At 45.6% G+C, this 16,957-nt stretch overlaps 2 protein-coding genes across 4 annotated transcripts; one reads left to right on the plus strand and one right to left on the minus strand.

Moving 5' to 3' along the window:
* Positions 1-1,952: 1,952 nt before the first annotated feature.
* Positions 1,953-4,626, minus strand: LOC125254795. Of its 2 annotated transcripts, none has more exons than XM_048169624.1 (2): positions 3,184-4,626; positions 1,953-3,081 (listed from the first exon to the last, which is right to left on the minus strand). In XM_048169624.1, exons 1-2 carry the CDS (start codon positions 3,927-3,929, stop codon positions 2,994-2,996), a joined length of 834 nt encoding a protein of 277 aa, XP_048025581.1. In that variant the 5' UTR covers positions 3,930-4,626; the 3' UTR covers positions 1,953-2,993. The 2 variants fall into 2 exon arrangements, with proteins under 2 accessions (XP_048025581.1, XP_048025580.1); XM_048169623.1 differs by having other exon boundaries at positions 2,131-3,681; positions 3,744-4,152.
* An 8,558-nt stretch (positions 4,627-13,184) lies between these two features.
* Positions 13,185-15,754, plus strand: LOC125254861. 2 transcript variants are annotated; one of them, XM_048169704.1, is made up of 6 exons: positions 13,185-13,660; positions 13,826-14,119; positions 14,333-14,626; positions 14,832-15,134; positions 15,228-15,371; positions 15,464-15,754. In XM_048169704.1, the coding sequence occupies exons 1-6, from the start codon at positions 13,417-13,419 to the stop codon at positions 15,478-15,480; spliced, it is 1,296 nt and encodes a 431-aa protein (XP_048025661.1). In that variant the 5' UTR covers positions 13,185-13,416; the 3' UTR covers positions 15,481-15,754. The 2 variants fall into 2 exon arrangements, with proteins under 2 accessions (XP_048025661.1, XP_048025660.1); XM_048169703.1 differs by having other exon boundaries at positions 15,228-15,754.
* Positions 15,755-16,957: the final 1,203 nt, after the last annotated feature.

The raw sequence follows: 16,957 nt of genomic DNA on the forward strand, positions 1-16,957 counted from the left end.
TACCTTCTCTAGTCCGTTTGAAACTAGTGAAAATAAGACTATCGGTCAGATCTACAGGATGCTGTGTGTTCTGATGATGTGAAATAATCAGTAAAACACCTCAGAACTGTTGAACATGACGTGACTGATTGTAGATTTCCTTATGACTTTAGCAGCTTCACATCAGCGCATCTGTCATTTTATTACTGAAGCCGTTTTGAAGAGTTTGTCTTTTCATATTTGTGGACTGAAACTGCTGAAGATGTTTTGGATTGTTTTGTTCTGTTTGTGTTTCTGGCGTCTGGATGGTAAGTTTTAAACACGTTTTGGTAGCACTTTATTTTACAGTACGTGTACTTTCCTGGTACATATATAGTAATTATGTTGTACATACAGGCAAAAGAGTGGTAACACATGGTACTTATCTGACATGTATGTACATGGAGACTAATAAGAAACACTGCTGTACTTTCCAATGGTACATACATGGTAACTACTTTGTACCTATAGACAAGTGTTGGGTAATAACAGGCACTTATGTGTGGTAACTAGTAAGACGCATTACTGTACTTACAAATTTTTTAAAATGCTTAAGCTTATTATTGCAAAGGTTAAAGAGCTGGTAATTCCTGTGTAATGTTTATGTACAAGGGTTCACTTTATTTTACAGTCCTATTTCCATGTACTTACTCTCGTACTAGTGAATATACCAGTTAGTTAATGTGTAAGTTACACCTGGTAAGAGGATACGTAACTTTCAAAGACACAAAACGTACATTTTTGTATTTATTGCACTATTATTTATTTTGTATTTATAGCACTAAAACATAAAAATACTTAACATTTTTAGAGCAAAAAAATTTAAAATATTTACGAATGTTTCATGTCATAAAGATATATGTATAATTTCCCTTTTATCGTTTTGTAGATAAATGTAAGATCCCTAAACTCCATCCTGAACCAAAACATACATATTTTATACATAATGGACAGAAATGTGTAGGAAAATGACAATTTTATTAAAAATATAACATTAAAACGATATTTTGAGCCGCTAATCCTACACCTACCTTTAAACCTACCCATGAACATTTATTAAAACTCCCTACTGTTTTAAATAAAAGAATGACAGACAAACAAGCGTAATCACAACAATTTATTTATTGCGAAAATGTCGTACCAAAAGTAGTTCAAATGATGATGAGTTGCAGTCGCAGTCCTCTCTGGTGGTAAATAATAATTTTTTACAGATTTCCACACTTGTCCTTGAGTACAACCATGTATATACCACTAGTAAGTACAGTAATGCGTCTTACTAGTTACCACACATAAGTGCCTGTTATTACCTGACACTTGTCTGTAAGTACAAAATATGTACCATGTACATACCATTAGTAAGTACAGTAACGTGTCTGTTAGTTACCATATACGGACACTATAAGTAAGCACCTGTTATTACCCGACACTTGTCTATAGGTACAAAGTAGTTACCATGTATGTACCATTGGAAAGTACAGCAGTGTTTCTTATTAGTTCCCATGTACATACATGTCAGGTAAGTACCTTGTGTTACCACTCTTTTACCTGTATGTACAACATAATTACTATATATTATTTCGACGTAGGATTTTATTACTTCATTCATAAGAAAGCCTGGGAATTCCATCTCTTCTGGGAGCTTACTTGTTCAAACAGCAGCCTTAAAGTAGACTTTCGTCTATTTGACGAAAGTCAAAATCTCCTTTTCCCATTTTCCATTCCCTTTGCCCAAACACAATTCCCATATTTTCGCATAGGTTTCATGGACAAAATATTTAGCTGACTAGCGTCGGTTGCGATTTGGACTCACCGTGGTTGGACATCCAACAGTCTGTTTTAACATGGGTGCATTGCAGGTAATATGGTTACTTTGTCTTTGTTTTTTAGATTTAAAGACTTGTTATACGAGCGATGTACCAAATGCTGCAAATGCACCATGGACGTTATTTGTCGCTTCATACGCTTTACACGCGCCGTCAAAATGTACATTGCACACATACACTCCTACACAGGAGTTTCATAAACTGTTTCAATATGGACTTCAAGTTGATTTCTCTTTGGTTTATTTGTTTTTGGTTAAAGAGAAATTTTGTTATTTTAATGTGAAGTCATTTGACTCATTGAAATGTTTGTCTAAGGATGAAATATCAAAACATGTGTGGCAACGCCGTCTCATATTATTGATGTTACTTATGGCTGGAAATGTTCAATCAAATCCAGGTCCTGAACCTGAATGTTTGTTTGTTCCTTCCGCGTTTTCAAGTTGTCCTGGTTTGAAAGTTGTTCATTTGAATGTCCGTAGTTTGATGCCTAAAATTGATTACGTTAGAATATGGGCGATGTCTACGAAGGCAGATATTATTGCTATATCAGAAACGTGGTTGAAGAAGACCCTCTCAGATAATGATATTGCCATTGATGGTTACAATATATTTCGTGTAGATAGAAAGAGCAAAGGAGGGGGTGTTGTTATATATGTAAATTGTAAATTAAATGCCACTTTGATAGAGTCTATGACTGTTCCTAAGTGTTTTGAAATGCTGGCTATTTGATTTAAGTATCTCTCTATAGATTGTTGCTACACCACCGCCACGGCCAATCAGGCGGCATTTATTTTTATAACGGTAGCCAGGTGGACAAGACTCATTAAGACCAAAATAATCATTTGCTTTAAGCCATGTTTCAGTAAGGCAAATTACATCAAGACTATTATTCGTGATAATTTCATTTATGATAACTGCCTTAGGTGTCAGCGATCTAATGTTTAGTAGCCCTAGTTTTAGAGATTGTTTTTGTTCAGTAATTTTACAAAAATCTGGTTTGATCACGATTAGGTTTTTTCTAGATCCTTTATTTTTATTGTTAAACCTCACTATTCGGGGAATAGACACAGTTTCTATAGACTGTACTACACTCACATTTCTATCAATTAAGTGGGCAGAACACAGGCTGTGATTTGAGGTTTGACTTACTAGTCATATGGTGCGAAGCGTCTTGGAGATGTTCTCTGACAGAAGATCAGCTCCGATGCTGCTGGGGTGCAGGCCATCAGCACGGAAGAGCCTAGGACGCTCCCAGAAAAGATTCCAATTATTTACAAAGAGCAGCTTCTGTTCATTACACCAAGACATCAACCATTCATTTAAAGCAAATAATCTACTGAACCTTTCATGTCCTCGTCGGTACGTCGGAAGCGGTCCGGACACGATGATCTTCGTCGCGGGCGATGTGGCTCGTACCGTCTCGATCAGGCTTCTGAAGTCCTGCTTCAGCACCTCCGTCTGCCGCAGCCTGGTGTCGTTCACCCCCGCGTGCAGCACTACAGCTCCGATGGTCTCAGCACCGTTGAGGATCGCGGGAATCTGCACAGAGACATCGAGAACACGAGCACCAGGAAAACAATGACTGCGCACCTTACCTTTGGCTGTGGTAGCGTGGACGTGGCGGACGATGGAGTCTCCGATGACCACGGCGTCACGTTCTGCCTCGCGAAGAGGGGAGAAGCGGTTCCGTGTCGAGATGTCGAAGACCGGGGGCGGTGGAGGAGAGGTCCTGGTCCGAGGCCTGGCTCGCGTCTTCCGCTGCTGAAGCACCCAAGGTCCCTGGTGTGACGGCGCCGGAGTGAACGAGGGCTGGGATGAACGCGTTCTTGGTGCTCGGGCCCTGTGCAGAGAAACACACGGCGTAGAGGAAGCAGGAGTGTTAATATCGCGCTGCAAACTTACCGAGGGTTGGTGAGCGTCAGCGCGAGAAGTTTCCAGCGCTGTCTGCTGCTCGTGTAGCTCGGCCTGCTTCTCGAGAAGGATCCGGATCTGCCGCTCCACGGCCTCCAGTTCCAACTGCACCGCATGCAGCTCAAACGTGTCCTCACCTGCACATAAAGGTAGAGAAACATCCAATACACTCGCCATTAGAGTAGATGAAACAATAATATTGTGAGAGAGAAGAGTACAAACGCTAGCGTAGCGTGGGCGTGGCACGCCGCTAATGCTAACGGGCTAAAGCTAGTAGCGAAAGTTCGGGAAGTCGGATAAAACTAGCGATATCAAGGTAATCCAAATGTTTTTTATATAAAATAATGTTGGGGATGTGTTCCCCCACCGAAAAAGAATTAGGAATCAGCTCGACGGAGCTCTAGCTCAAACAACGCGGCAGCAACAAACAGGACGTGACGTATGCGTCAGCATATGTGCGTCAGATCAAGTAATAGCATTCTTTTTATTATACCTGCTGTAAAATCTGAATTTGGTAAAACTGCCTTCCGTTACAATGCCCCTTCAACCTGGAATGCTTTGCAAAAACAGTTGAAGCTAGGCACTATTATATCTCTTAAAGATTTTAAATTATATGTCACAGAAACTTTCAGCTATAAGTGTGATTGTATATAGGCTGCTGTTCTGTTTTGTTTTCTGCTTGTCTTGATTATGATATTGTGTTATATTTTGTTTGTTGTTGTGTTTAACTCTTGTCCTTAGGTGTTGTTGTATGGCTTATGGGGTGCTGATACATTTTTAAGTGCTGCCTTTCTTGGCCAGGGATCATTTGAAAAAGAGACTTTAGTCTCAATATGACTTCCCCTGGTTAAATAAAGGAAAAAAATAAATAAAAAAATAAAAAAAATATATATATGTACCAGGAAAGTACACGTACTGTAAAATAAAATGCTACCCATGTGTTTAATGGATTTAGTTGTTTCTGTTGTGGTACCATGTAATAAATTACTGGTTAAATTAGAGAAACGTCTGGGTTACTGGTGTAACCCCCGTTCCCAGAAGGAGGGAACGGAGACGTTACGTCGATACTGACGTAATGGGGTCTCGCTAGGGAGCCCAATCACCTCCAAGGATACAAAACAAGCCAATGGGAATTGGCCTGTGAGATTTACATGCCGGGCCCCTCCCCCGGCATCCGGGTATAAATAGGGCCGGCATACTCACCTTCATTCATATTTTTGCTGAGGAGCCGAGATAGATATCTGGCCGCTCAGCGGTGACTCAAAGCTATGGCAGGGGAACGTAACGTCTCCGTTCCCTCCTTCTGGGAACGGGGGTTACACCAGTAACCCAGACGAACTGAACCACGTTACGAGTGTTAGGGAGGCAGATGCTGGCAGGCTGAGGCGTGCCAATGCAAGTGCGGCCCATACTCGCAACCCTCCAGCGCCCAGAGTAAGCCCAGGAATGTCTTCCATACCGGTGGGATGGAGAGGACAGGGCGTTACCTTGGAGAAGTCGAAGTCGCTGTTCCTACCCACGGGGAAGAGTGCTTCGGAACTCAATCCCACGTTTTTCAGCAACTACAAAAACGCCAGGAAAGCGTCCCCCGAGGAGGGGAAAGCTACGGAGACCACACCCTGCCCGAAGGGAGGTAATGTGTGGAAAACACATATGGACTGGTCTGAGAACAGTAACGCATATGGAAGATCTCTGATGTAGGTCCTAACTTCCGGGAGGAACGACTAGCAATCAGAGACAGGGCAAAACGAAGCCGCCCAGGGAAAGACACGGGTTTACCAACAGGGAAACCTTACCGTGGACAAACACATATGGGATTACCCGAGGGGAATCACAGCATATGGGCATCTAGCCCAGTACAAGGGCAGACCAACTGGGCATACACACGAGTACTGGACCTAGCGCCGGACGCCTCTGGCTGCCGCAGGATGCAGGAGGAACTCCACAGGGTTCGCCGTTACGGGGAACTGAACTGAGGAGCGGGAAAAGTGCTCGAATTCCCTCTCCCGAGGGAAATGGCACAGCAAGCGAACACCCATGGCTATCTACGAGTAGAAAGCACACGGGTGGACACCGGATCCACTCGGAGATTATAATACCTCGCGAATGTGTTCGGTGTCGCCCAGCCTGCAGCTCTGCAGATGTCTGCAACAGAGGCGCCGTGCACCAACGCCCAGGAAGAAGCAACACCCCGAGTGGAGTGCGCTCGCAACCCGAGGGGGCACAGCTCGCCTTGGGACTGGTACGCCAAGCCGATGGCATCCACTATCCAGTGGGCCAACCTCTGTTTGGAGACAGCCTTTCCCTTCTGCTGACCTCCAAAACAGACAAAGAGCTGCTCAGAGCTTCTGAAGCTCTGCGTGCGGTCCACGTAAACGCGCAGAGCACGAACGGGACACAGCAACGCAAGGGCTGGGTCTGCCTCCTCCGGGGGCAGTGCTTGCAGGTTCACCACCTGGTCTCGGAAGGGAGTGGTGGGAACCTTGGGCACATATCCCGGCCGGGGTCTCAAGATCACGTGAGAGTAGTCCGGCCCGAATTCCAGGCACGAATCGCTGACCGAAAATGCTTGCAGGTCCCCAACCCTTTTGAAGGAGGTGAGCGCGGTCAGGAGCACTGTCTTGAGAGACAGATGTTTCAGCTCAGCTGACTCAAGGGGCTCGAAGGGAGCTCTCCAGAGGCCCGAGAGGGCAACAGAGAGGTCCCAGGAGGGAATGAGGCAAGGCCTAGGGGGATTTAACCTCCTGGCGCCTCTGAGGAACCTGATGATCAGGTCGTGCTTTCCTAGTGACTTGCCATCAAGCACATCGTGATGCGCTGCGATGGCGGCCACATAGACCTTCAGGGTGGAAGGGGACAGCCTCCGTTCCAAACCCTCTTGAAGGAAGGAAAGCACAACATCGACCGGGCATTTCCGGGGGTCTTCCCAGTGGGAAGAACACCACTCAATGAACAGATTCCACTTCATGGCATAAGCGCGCCTCGTAGAGGGGGCTCTGGCCGAAGTGATGGTGTCAACTACCGCGGGCGGTAGGCCACTCAAGTCTGCCGCGTCCCGTCCAGGAACCACACGTGGAGGTTCCAGAGATCGGGACGTGGGTGCCATATGGTGCCCTGCCCCTGAGAAAGGAGGTCCTTCCTCAGGGGGATGCGCCAGGGATGGGCTGTCGCGAGGAGCATGAGTTCCGGGAACCAGGTCCGGTTGGGCCAGTATGGCGCAACTAGCAAGACCTGCTCCTCGTCCTCCCTGACCTTGCACAGTGTCTGTGCAAGGAGGCTCACTGGGGGAAACGCCTATTTGCGTAGGCCCCGGGGCCAGCTGTGTGCCAGTGCATGAGGGTCCCCTTGGTCAACGAATAAAACAACTGGCAATGGGCGGATTCCTGAGAGGCGAACAGGTCCACCTGTGCCTCCCCGAACCGGCTCCATATCAGCTGGACCGCCTGGGGGTGGAGTCTCCATTCCCCGGGAGCGTGAGCTGTCGTGAGAGCGCGTCGGCCGCACGATTGAGCTCGCCCGGGATGTAGGAGGCGCGCAGCGACCTGAGTCGGTGCTGACTCCACAGGAGGAGATGGCGGGCGAGTTGCGACCTGACCACCCTGTGGTTGATGTACGCTACAGTCGATGTGTTGTCCGTCCGGACCAGAACATGCTTGCCCTGCAACAGCGGTCGAAACCGGCGCAGCGCAAGGAGTACTGCCAGCAACTCGAGGCAGTTGATGGCGATGGGGTCCTGTCCAGGAGCCCGACGCCGACTGGCCACTGCATATGGCACCCCAACCGGTGGTGGAGGCATCTGTTGTGAAAACAACATGCCTGGACACTTGTACTAGGGGCACACCGGCCCGTAGAAAAGCAAGGTCCGACCACGGGCTGAACGTGCGGCGACAATCCGGTGTGATGACCACCTGGAGTGAGCCGCGGTGCCATGCCCACCTCAGGACTCGGTTGTGAAGCCAGTGCTGAAGCGGTCTCATATGGAGCAATCCGAGCGGCATGTCCGCGGCTGCGGATGCCATATGCCCCAGGAGCCTCTGAAATTGTTTCAGTGGGACCGCTGTTTTCCGCGAGAACGAATTCACGCAGTTCAGCACCGACTGTGCATGGGGCAGAGCTTGCTCTTTTCCCAGTTGACCCGAAGCCCCAACTGGCTGAGGTGACTGAGCACCAGGTCCCTGTGTTCGCACAACTGCTCTCGGGACTGGGCCAGAATGAGCCAGTCGTCGAGGTAGTTGAGGATGCGAACGCCCACTTCCCTGAGCGGGGCAAGGGCCCCCTCTACGACTTTGGTAAAGACGCGAGGAGACAGGGACAGCCCGAAGGGTAGGACCTTGTACTGATATGCCCGCCCCTCGAACGCAAAGCGTAGGAACGGTCTGTGTCGAGGCAGGATCGAGACATGAAAGTATGCGTCCTTCAGGTCTATTGCTGCAAACCAATCCTGGGCGTGAACGCACGTGAGAATGCGTTTCACCGTGAGCATCTTGAACGGGAGCTTGTGAAGGGCCCGATTCAAGACACGCAGATCGAGGATTGGTCGTAAGCCCCCGCCTTTCTTGGGTACTATGAAGTAAGGGCTGTAAAACCCAGACTTCATCTCGGCTTGAGGGACAGGCTCTATTGCGTCCTTCGCCAAAAGAACCGCAATCTCCGCCCGCAGGACAGAGGCGTTGGGACCTGTCACCGAGGTGAACAGAACACCACTGAACCTGGGGGGACGCCTGGCGAACTGAATCGCGTAGCCGAGTCTGATTGTCTGAATGAGCCAACGGGACGGGTTGGGAAGGCGTAGCCACGCCCCCAAACTCCGTACGAGTGGAACCATCCGGACAACAGAAGTACCCACGGGGGGGCAGCGTGGAGCACTGTGGCCCAACTCGGGAGGCAGTGCGTCCCGAAGTCGAAGGCTGTGAGTGGGGTCCACTCACATGGCTCCGAGTGGGCAGGGTGGCGTGGGAAGGCAGTGCGTTCCCGGGGCGGCAAGACCCTGCCCGTGGCGAAGGAAGGAGTGGCTGAGAGAGATGGAGCGAAGGCTCGCTCACCCCCAGCGCAGACCTTCTTATATGACCCAGAGGTTTCAGAAATTGCTCTTTTATTGAAAAGGTGGGTACCTCGCGGCCAGCGGCGGAACAGAAAGAAAAAACAACACAAGGAGCGGTGCGGTCACCGTCTCCCAAGCAGCAGCTTCCAAAACCTCCGGGTCTCCTGTCTCAGGGCCGCTTCTTAGCCTTCTTCTTTTTCTTCGAAGGAGGCTTGGCGGGCTGGGCGGGGGGCGTGGCCTTCCTGCGGGTGGCTCGAGGAGGATGGGAGGGCTCCAATCTCACAGGAGCCGGAGCCACAGGAGGACGCCCTCGGTGAGGAGCAGACGAAGGCACAGCCCGTGGCAGGATTGGTGGCATCATCACGCCTGGGCAGGATGTGCTTGATGGCCTCCGTCTGCTTTTGCACTGCCGAGAACTGCTGGGCGAAGTCCTCGACAGTGTCGCCGAAGAGGCCGGCCTGGGAGATGGGGGCGTCAAGAAAGCGAGCTTTGTCAACATCCCTCATCTCAGCCAGGTCCAACCAAAGATGCCGTTCCTGGACCACCAGGGTGGACATCGTTTGACCCAGGGTGCGCGCCGTGACCTTCGTCGCCCGGAGGGCGAGGTCGGTCGCCGTGCATAGCTCTTGCAGCAATCCTGGCTCAGCACTACCCTCGTGCAACTCTTTCAGAGCTTTCGCCTGATGGACCTGCAAGATGGCCATGGCGTGCAGGGCAGAAGCCGCCTGTCCAGCGGCGGAGTAAGCCTTGGCCGCGAGAGCGGCCGTGGTCTTACCCACCTTGGACGGGAGACGCGGACGGTTCCGCCAGGTGGCCGCGGACTGCGGGCACAAGTGCACCGCAATCGCACGTTCCACCTGCGGGATGTCCATGTACCCCTTGGCGGCTCCCCCATCGAGGCTGAGCACCGCGCCCCGACTCCAGAAACCAGTCATCCAACCACGAGCGCTCGGGACACGGTGGAGGGTCCCGTCGAGACCGATGCCCGCGGCGGCCCGGGCAAGCATGGCTGTTAGTTCGGAGTCCGCCTCCGACTGAGCAGCCACCCCAGAGGGCGGAAGCTCGGAATCGTCGTCGCTCCCCGAACCGTTCAGCCCACTCCCCGATGCAGCGATCGACATCCGATCCTCCTCCAGAGCGCCGAAAGTGACGTGGGGCACCCCCGAGGAGGGCCCCGTGACAGCAGGCGGCAGCTCGACGGCACATGGTGTTGTGGAGGAGTGGGAGGTTCGTGGTGACGGACCCGACGAAGTGGCTCCCACTGTGATCCTCAGATCTCCCAGAGCACTAACCGGACCGGTGGCCGCTACAGCCGCCGGCGCTGGGGTAGTGACAGAGGGGACTCTCACTTCTGTGTTAAAGAAGGAGAGTCGCGATCTCAACACCAACATGGACATGCCCTCGCAGTGAGGGCATGTACCATCCACGAGCGCTGACTCAGCGTGCGGTCTACCCAGACACGTGAGACAGTGGTCGTGGCCGTCAGAGGAGGTCAGGAAACGACCGCATCCAGAAACACACGGACGAAAAGACATATTGAAAAAGACGCTGATCGCCCGTGCTTGCTCTTTCAGAAAACCTCACCGGCCGAAGCATCCAGGGATGGGCGTAGCACCGTCCTGTGGGCAGCGCGTCGTCACACCCACCGCTGAGCGTGCCTTTCCCACCAGCTGGAGAGACTCGAGCAGGCCACCAAAGAACGATGATAGCAATTAAAATTGCTGTTGTCAGGACAATCCTGTAGCAATTATAATTGCTGTTTGCTCTCTTTCAGAGAAATTCGCTCTTTCTTCCTTTTGAAGTGAAGGACGATCGATCTGATCGACTCCGAAGCAAAAGTATGAATGAAGGTGAGTATGCCGGCCCTATTTATACCCGGATGCCGGGGGAGGGGCCCGGCATGTAAATCTCACAGGCCAATTCCCATTGGCTTGTTTTGTATCCTTGGAGGTGATTGGGCTCCCTAGCGAGACCCCATTACGTCAGTATCGACGTAACGTCGAACGTGACTGACTGAATGGGAACTTAACATTCACTGTTATGAATATATCTGTCTAGGGACATAAGGATAATGAAACATTCACAAAACTCTATAACCAAAGTTAGATCTAACCTAATAGTGCAAATCAGCGAAGAGGTGAACACCACAAGTTCAAACAGAGAAAACATTTATTTATTTTAACCTCCAACCAATATAACAAGAAATAGGCTTTAAACGTGTCCAAAAATATATGTATTAACAATAAAGAAAAAGAAAAAAACTTTGAGATAATACACTCACAAAATGAAATACTGAAGAGAGCACGAGTGTTGCCAAATCAAAGAACAAAATAAATCAAAATTCTTCTAAAGGATTTAAATCTAGCATATCACCGACTTTGAGCTGTCTCTTCTCGCATGCCCACTTCAAGACTGCAACACAATCCAGTAGATAATGTAGTCTTGCCACAATAACACATGGACGTTTCCCCGGTCTTGGCCTGTAATGCGCGACGTGACCTGACGATGATGATGTCCTTGTCGATGTTAAGTGCCTCCTTAAGTAGCTTGGAAATAGCCACGGAGGTAGAGGGTTTTTCTTCTGGAACTCCAATTATCCTTACGCTGTTACGACGAGATCTGGCTTCCAGATCTTCACACTTATCCTCTAGTTTTACCACAGCGGCCGAAAGAGACTCTACCTTCTCCTGAAACGCGGTGATGTCATCCGAACAGGTGGAAAGTGAGTGTTCCATTTCCTTCACTGTACTTTTCTTTTTGACGGACAGGATAGTAAAAATTCCGTCATAACCAATTATTACCAATTATTATCATTTTAATTTTTAGATTTAAATGATAATAAGACTTTTAATAGGTTTTTTTTCATCCATATTTTCATTTTTTCTTCACGAGCTTACATAATAAGCAAATGGGCCTAGGCTATGCATTTATTTATATTATGAAAAGAAAGTTGAACAAAGACTGCGTGTCACTTTTCAGTTTTAATCTGGAACAGTTGTCGTGAATCATGAGTGAACGTGATCATCTCTTCCTCTTTACTACTTTATAGAATGAAATAAACATGAATGAACATCAGAAAATATGTTGTAAGACACAGTAGCTTACTAAAATCTGTATCACGTCCTAATCAGTTCAATCAGTGTTGGAAACAATTTCACGTAACATAGAAAAGCCATTCGTTGACCATAAACTTGACAGTCAGCAGGAAAAATAACAAAACAAACCATTTAAAACAAAACGAACTGGATTAGAAACCTAATTATTTAAGTATAAGTATTATAACTTTATTATTATAAAATGGACTTAAAATGGGTGCTTGCCTTTGTGTAATCAAACACATTTTCATTTTACTCTGGAGACTGAACTCGCACTCTGCAGACACACTGGATCGCACTCGCCACCAACTGGGCAGGGGTGGGAATTATAGTTACAAGTTACATCAGCCTCAGTAATCTGTCAAAATGATGGACGGCCTTCAGAATTTTCCTTCACTGCAAAAAAAATTCCGTCAATGACCTCTGGTGTCGACATGTCCGTCTACATCGAAACCATACTATTAGAGAATTCCGCTTTAACCACCTGAATCTCACTCTTGATGGTAGCCAAATCATCGCCCAACATGGACCGCAACCCGGAGCAAAATATTTCCGTCAGATCTTTGCGAAACGAAGTCAGTATTTCAGTTTTAAGGGACTGTGTATCATTTGAAGTCGTCGCGAAATCAGTGCAAATCAGGCTGGCTGAATCTGCTCTGCCGAGGATGTGTTTGTAGTAGCAGGCCGCTGGTGCGATGTCTGTGCGTTACTTCTTTTACTGTTTTTAGTTTTCATTTTTGTTGCAAGAGATAAAAAACAATAATACACCACTAACCAACACTAAACGTAGACACTAAGTATTATGTGGAAATGTGCATAAGTATCAAAATATGGTCGTATCCTGCAAGAACCCCCACGGCCACGTCTCACTCCATAGTTCGCCTAACCGGAAGTCCAAAATAGTTGGAAACATTTGGGATAATGTAAGTACTCAACTGAACAAAATATATAACACTGTCCTAGTGGTCTTTGGATATTTTACTGCAAAAATCTTACATATTGTGCTTTAAATGATTAGAAGTGTTTTAGTGAAGCTTCATCAAATCAACATCAGTGATTTTAAAGCTTTAATCTGTGAAAACTCTGTGTGGCAAGGGGGGCGTGGTTCAGCGAACGCTGCAGCGGGGGAGAGCGTCAGGAGACGCGCGGTGGATGAGCGGGTTAAGCGCAAATAACAAACACCTGTCTCTTGTTACAGTAATTGGCGTGGAGAGAGTACTTAACGCCAGGAGAAACAGGAGTGAGCGAGAGAGAGAAGGACTGCTGGCTGCCACACTCCCAAGGACAGATTGGAGTGGACGGAGTGAATTCATCTTTATGTTGATGATTGTTTTTGTGCCTGTTTGCACACGTTTTTGTTATTATTGAAATAAAAGCAGCCAGCAGTCATAGCCGACCCTTGTCGTCTTCCTTCCTAAAATCTACGAACTCTGTTACACTCTGTTCTTCAGGTGCGTTTGGTGATGAAGAGGAGTATGTGTCAGTGAAGGAGGGATATTCAGTCACTCTAAACTCTGATCTTACTGAAATGAAGGATGATGATGTGATTCAGTGGAGATTTGGAAATGAAAACACTTTAATAGCTGAAATCAATGTAACGGCCGACAGAATCACTGTATATGATGATGTTCTTGATGGGAGATTCAGAGACAGACTGAAGCTGGACAATCAAACTGGATCTCTGACCATCACAAACACCAGAGATGAACATGCTGGAGATTATACACTAGAGATCAACAGTGTGGAAAAGAGTTTCAGTCTCCATGTCTTTGGTGAGATTAATATTTGTTTCACCTGTTTTTTTTTTTTTTTTTTTTTTTTTTTTTTTTCACCATTTTTGTCAGATTTTTCATTCTTTTGTTCTGTTCTATTGTTTTATAAGAATAAATCTGTGATGCACATTTCTGTTTTTATTTTTTTTCTGTTTGGTGATACAGATGAAAAACTAGTGAAGGAGGGAAATTCAGTCACTCTAAACTCTGATCTTACTGAAATGAAGGATGATGATGTGATTCAGTGGAGGTTTGGAAACACTTTAATAGCTGAAATCAATGTAACGGCCGACAGAATCACTGTATATGATGATGTTCTTGATGGGAGATTCAGAGACAGACTGAAGCTGGACAATCAAACTGGATCTCTGACCATCACAGACATCACAATGAAACATGCTGGAGATTATAAACTACAGATCAACCGTGTGAAAAAGATTTTCATTGTCACTGTCTTTGGTGAGTTTAATATTTGTTTCACCTGTTTTATTTTTATTTTTTTTATCACTGGTAAAATTTTACTCCATAGACATATTTGCTTCTTTTGTTCTGTTCTGTTGTTTATACATTTCAAACTATTTACCTTGATAAAAATTGTAAGGTTATTTATAAATATTAATCTGTGATGCACCCTGTTTCTGTTTTTGTTTTGTTTTTTCCCTGGTGATACAGTTGAAATATCAGTGAAGAAGGGAGATTCAGTCACTCTAAACTCTGATCTTACTATAATGAAGGATGTTGATTTGATTCAGTGGAGGACTGAAATCACTTTAATAGCTGAAATCAATGTAACGGTTGACAGATTCACTGTATATGATGATGTTCTTGATGGGAGATTCAGAGACAGACTGAAGCTGGACAATCAAACTGGATCTCTGACCATCACAAACATCACAACTGAACATGCTAGAGTTTATAAACTACAGATCAACAGTGTGAAAAAGATTTTAATTCTCTATGTCTTTGGTGAGTTTAATATTTGTTTCTCCTGTTTTATTTTTTATCATCACTTAAAATTTTAATCCATACACAATTTTGTTTCTTTCATTCTGTTTAAGAATAAATTTCAGACTATTTACTTTAATGAAAATCATAAAGTTAAATATTAATCAGTGACACACACTCTATTTCTGATTTTTTTTTCTTCTTCTTTTTCACTCTGGTGATACAGTTGAAATATCAGTGAAGGAGGGAGATTCAGTCACTCTAAACTCTGATCTTACTGAAATAAAAAATTACGTGATTCATTGGGATTTTTTGACTGAAAACACTTTAATAGCTAAAATCAATAAACGGATTGACAGAATCACTGTATATGATGATGTTCTTGATGGGAGATTCAGAGACAGACTGAAGCTGGACAATCAAACTGGATCTCTGACCATCACAAACATTACAACTGAACATGCTGGAGATTATGTGATGATAACAGGAGCAAAACGATCATTAAAAGCTTACAGAGTTTCTGTCTATGGTGAGTAGAGATCATTTCTCCTGTCCTTCAGATATTCTTGATATTAGTGTTTATTGTCTGAGCTGATCTCAGTTTGATGTTTTTATTCCTCAGTCTCTGTCCACTGTTGTGGTCCTACTGAAGCTGTGATCCGATTGGTCCTCTCTGCTCTGGTGGGCGTGGCTACTGTCATTCTTCTGGTTTATGAAATCAGATCAAGAAGAGCTGAACAACATCAAGCACATATTCACACATCAGGTGCCTCATTGATGATATAATTTCTCACAAACTGATTTTACATCATTTATGAGATTTACTTATTTGTGGCTTTATGTGTTCATCTTTTTCAGGAAGTATTGAAATCTAAAGCAGAACGCTGAACTTTAAAGTGTGTTTTTGTTCTTCTATTGTTTTTCTCATAATAAATACTGATGATTGTTTAATCTTGTGCTCTCTCTTTCAGTGATATAATTTGAAAAATGCAATTCAAAAGGCTTTATTGTTTATATTTGCTTGTCTTTATCAATAAAGTTTTCTCACTCTGAGGTTCAAGAGTCTCTCCATGTTTTATTACATTTATTATGTTGAGCGCCCCCTGCAGGAATACTAACTCTATGTAAGGAATATGGTGCTCTAGCTGTGCTGCACTGTGATTAAAGGGTTAGTTCACCTAAAAATGAAAATTCTGTCATTAATTACTCGCCCTCATGTCGTTCGTTCATCTTCAGAACACAAATTAAGATGTTTTTGATAAAATCTCATTTTTCAGTGAGACCTCCGCCACCAGCAAGATAATTAACACTTTCAGATGCCCAGAAAGGTATGAAAGACATATTTAAAACAGTTCATGTGACTACAGTGGTTCAACTGTAATGTTATGAAGTGACAAGAATACTTTTTGTATGCCAAAAAAAACTAAATAATGAATTTATTCAACAATATCTAGTGATTGGTGATTTCAAAACACTGCTTCATGAAACCTCAAAGCTTTACGAATCATTAGTTTCAAATCAGTGGTTCTGTAAGGATCGTGGTCCAGGGTTCCCACGGGGTCTTAAAAAGTCTTAAAAAGTCTAAAATTCTGAACTTTAAATTAAGGCCTTAAAAAGTCTTAAAAACGGCCAGATTTTCATCCGAGGTCTTAAATTTCATTTAGTCAGGTCTAAAATTTTTTTTTTTTACCCATTTCAAGAAACGCTACCTGCTAAAAGTTATTACAAAGTAGCAAAAAAGTAGCGAGTCGTAGTTCTTTCTGGGTATATTTATTCGTTTCAATATTACTGCCCGCGAAATAGCTCCAGATTTCAAATGATCACAGCGATATTACGAGGCTCACTGCAAACTTTGCAAAAAAAAAAAAAAAAAAATCAATCAGGTACTCTGGTGTGAAGGCGCTGGAGTCACACGCCAGAGCGGAGAAACACAAGCTAGCCGCAAAATGCCTTCAGCAGACTCGGCCAATTAGCCTCACCACTGCCGTCGTCCAACTAAATGCCTGGTCCTCCTGTCTCCAGCGCAATATCATCGCAGCTCTGTCGAACAACCTTCGGGGTACTTTTGGATCGACTGACACATCGAAAGCCGAGGTGCTTTGGATACAGTGGCGATTTCTTTAAGACTGCAAGGGAAGCTCGGCTTCCCTTATAATGTCACAAAATTAATGGTCAAATATGTACTATTGTATTAACATTTTATTGACTAAAAATGCGTTAGAAAACGTTCATCTCAAAGACGAGTTCGTTCAGAATCAGTTACATATAGCAGGTCGGCTGACTCGATTTCCTTCTCATACATTCCCGCAGCGTCACAGTGCATTTCCCTATTGAAGCCCAGCGTCCATTGAC

Source organism: Megalobrama amblycephala, linkage group LG19 (assembly GCF_018812025.1).
Source record: "Megalobrama amblycephala isolate DHTTF-2021 linkage group LG19, ASM1881202v1, whole genome shotgun sequence".
Taxonomy (NCBI): Eukaryota; Metazoa; Chordata; class Actinopteri; order Cypriniformes; family Xenocyprididae; genus Megalobrama; species Megalobrama amblycephala.

Bases quoted from the DNA above. Each gene is read 5' to 3' on its own strand.
- LOC125254795 (XM_048169623.1), bottom strand. From the start codon at position 3,913: ATGTTTCTCTACCTTTATGTGCAGGTGAGGACACGTTTGAGCTGCATG. The intron at 3,682-3,743 runs GTAAGTTTGCAG...TTCTCTGCACAG, and splicing joins CTGACGCTCACCAACCCTCG to GGCCCGAGCACCAAGAACGC.
- LOC125254861 (XM_048169703.1), top strand. From the start codon at position 13,417: ATGAAGGATGATGATGTGATTCAGTGGAGATTTGGAAATGAAAACACT. The intron at 14,627-14,831 runs GTGAGTTTAATA...CTGGTGATACAG, and splicing joins TTTAATTCTCTATGTCTTTG to TTGAAATATCAGTGAAGGAG. The intron at 15,135-15,227 runs GTGAGTAGAGAT...TTTATTCCTCAG, and splicing joins TTACAGAGTTTCTGTCTATG to TCTCTGTCCACTGTTGTGGT.